This window comes from Elephantulus edwardii, unplaced genomic scaffold (genome assembly GCF_000299155.1).
Source record: "Elephantulus edwardii isolate Elephantulus edwardi_28Jun2011 unplaced genomic scaffold, EleEdw1.0 scaffold00027, whole genome shotgun sequence".
Classification (NCBI taxonomy): domain Eukaryota; kingdom Metazoa; phylum Chordata; class Mammalia; order Macroscelidea; family Macroscelididae; genus Elephantulus; species Elephantulus edwardii.
Genome location: NW_006399777.1, coordinates 12,611,701 through 12,613,761, shown reverse-complemented (window position 1 = coordinate 12,613,761; position 2,061 = coordinate 12,611,701). Strand labels below are relative to the sequence as shown.

Here is a 2,061-nt window from a genome sequence, read left to right as displayed (position 1 = left end):
GCTCATTGGAGGCAAGGATTCTGAGGCTCCATCTAACATACTTTGGACATGTTGTAAGGAGGAACTGGTCCTTGGAGACATCATGCTTGGGAGGGTGCAGGGACAGCACAGGAGGGGAAGGCCCTCTATGAGGTGGATTGATTCAGTGACTGGGGTAATCGGGATAGGTGTGCCAGAGACAGTGAGATTGGCACAGGACAGAGTAGAGTTTATGGCTGTTGTACATAGGGTCACTATGAGTTGCAAGTGACTCGATGGCACATAACAACAACAACTAGGATGAAGATTATAAAATTCCATCAAGTTCTGGGTTCCCTGATCACAATACATAATACAACCCGTTCTTGTATGACAGCAACTCCCCTGATCCTTCGCACATTTTCTACCTTCATTATTTTCCAGTTAACCATTTCCCCAGGTGTAGAAACAGTTTAACATCAGTGTATTTAAAACCAGTAGTGGGAAACGAATCATCTATTCACCTAGAAAAGACTTAGACATTCATTCAGCTCCAGCTGTACTTCTAGGTAACGTCAGTTCTACAGTAAGGCTGAAACAAAAGACATCAGATACTAACCAGAACTTTCAATTAAGTTTATCTTGTTACCTGATTCAGGGCTCACTATGGTGGAAAAAGGAGCAGGCAAGAGTCCAAGGATCAGGGTTCTAGTCCCTTCTGTGGCAACTGTTCTGTGGAACTGCTTACCCTCCATCTACCCATCTGTAAATTGTGTGTGTTGGACTTGGCTGCTGGTGGGACCTCTCAACACTGACGTTCAAAGACCCTTTAAGGACTTACTTGAGTATACCACAAAAACAGCGGGGTGTCTTCAAACAGCCTTTTCATATCCAGAGGGAGGAGGAACACATTGTCTATCGCTGAGAGGAGGGAAAAGGCAGGATGGGTGATATTTGGGGGCAGCTCTGTAGAACCGTTGATGGTCTTCATAAAGAACACCACCAAGCGCTCAGGATAAATCCTGGCTGCTGACTCCACCGCACAGGTGGCCAGTGGGGTCGGCTCCATCCTCCCCGAGGTCTCCACGAACACGATGATGCCGTGGTCCTGACCCAGGAGGGCTTCCAGCCCCTTCTGGGACTTGATGGTAGGCAGGCTGGTGGATTTCAGGCTCAGCAGGTAGAAGAAGCCACAGGACAGGACAAGGAAGGCTGACAGCAGGACCTGGAGCTGCTTCAGCATGTCCTCTGATCTCTCCAAGTCTGCTCTTTCAAACACAATTAATTGAAAACCAACATCCAAAAGTCCTGGTGAAGAGAACACATAAGACAAGGGGGAAGTACACGCAGATAACTTACTTCCAATTAATGTATTTCAACAAACAGATGCTGCCCTGGATGTGCTCATCAAGTTGTGTCAAGAAGTCTGTAGAACCATCACCTTACCAACTGACTAGAAGGGTTAGCTTTGTTCCCATTCCAAAGAAAGGGGACCTGACAAAATGTGGCAATTATCGAACAATATCATTGATACCACATGCCAGCAAGATTCTGCTGAAGATCATACAAAAATGACTGGAACAGAGAACTGCCAGAAGTGCAGGCTGGGTTTAGAAGAGACTGTGGTACTAGGGATGTTATAGTTAATGTTAGATGGATCTTGGCTGAAAGAAGAGAGTACCAGATGAATGTCTGTCTGTGTTTCATTGACTATGCAAAGGTGTTTGACTGTGTGGATCACAACAACTGTGGCTGACTCTGAGAAGAATGGGAATCCCAGAACACCTGATGATGCTTATGTGAAATCTGTACTTGGACCAGGAGGCAGTCGTCAGAACAGAGCAAGGGAACACTGCATGGTTCAAAATTGGGAAGGTTGTACACGAGGGATGTGTCCTGTCTCCATACCTTTTCAATCTATATGCAGAACAGATTATCCAGAAGGCTGGGCTCTATGAAGAGAAATGTGGCATCAAGATTTGAGGAAGACTCATCAACAATCTGTGTTATGCAGATGACAAAACCCTGCTTGCTGAAACTGAGGAGGACCTGAAGCACTTGCTGCAGAAGGTCAAAGACTACAGCCTTCAATATGGGTTGAAG

The 2,061-nt window shown here is 45.9% G+C and overlaps 1 protein-coding gene across 1 annotated transcript in view; it reads right to left on the bottom strand.

Annotated features, from left to right (window-relative positions):
- A4GNT (alpha-1,4-N-acetylglucosaminyltransferase) overlaps positions 1 to 1,201 on the bottom strand; it is an 8,163-nt gene extending 6,962 nt beyond the window's left edge. The window contains exon 1 of the mRNA XM_006883356.1: positions 800 to 1,201. Coding sequence (XP_006883418.1) covers positions 800 to 1,201 — 402 coding nt within the window. The remainder of the gene's footprint in view (positions 1 to 799) is intronic.
- Between the last annotated feature and the right edge of the window lie 860 nt (positions 1,202 to 2,061).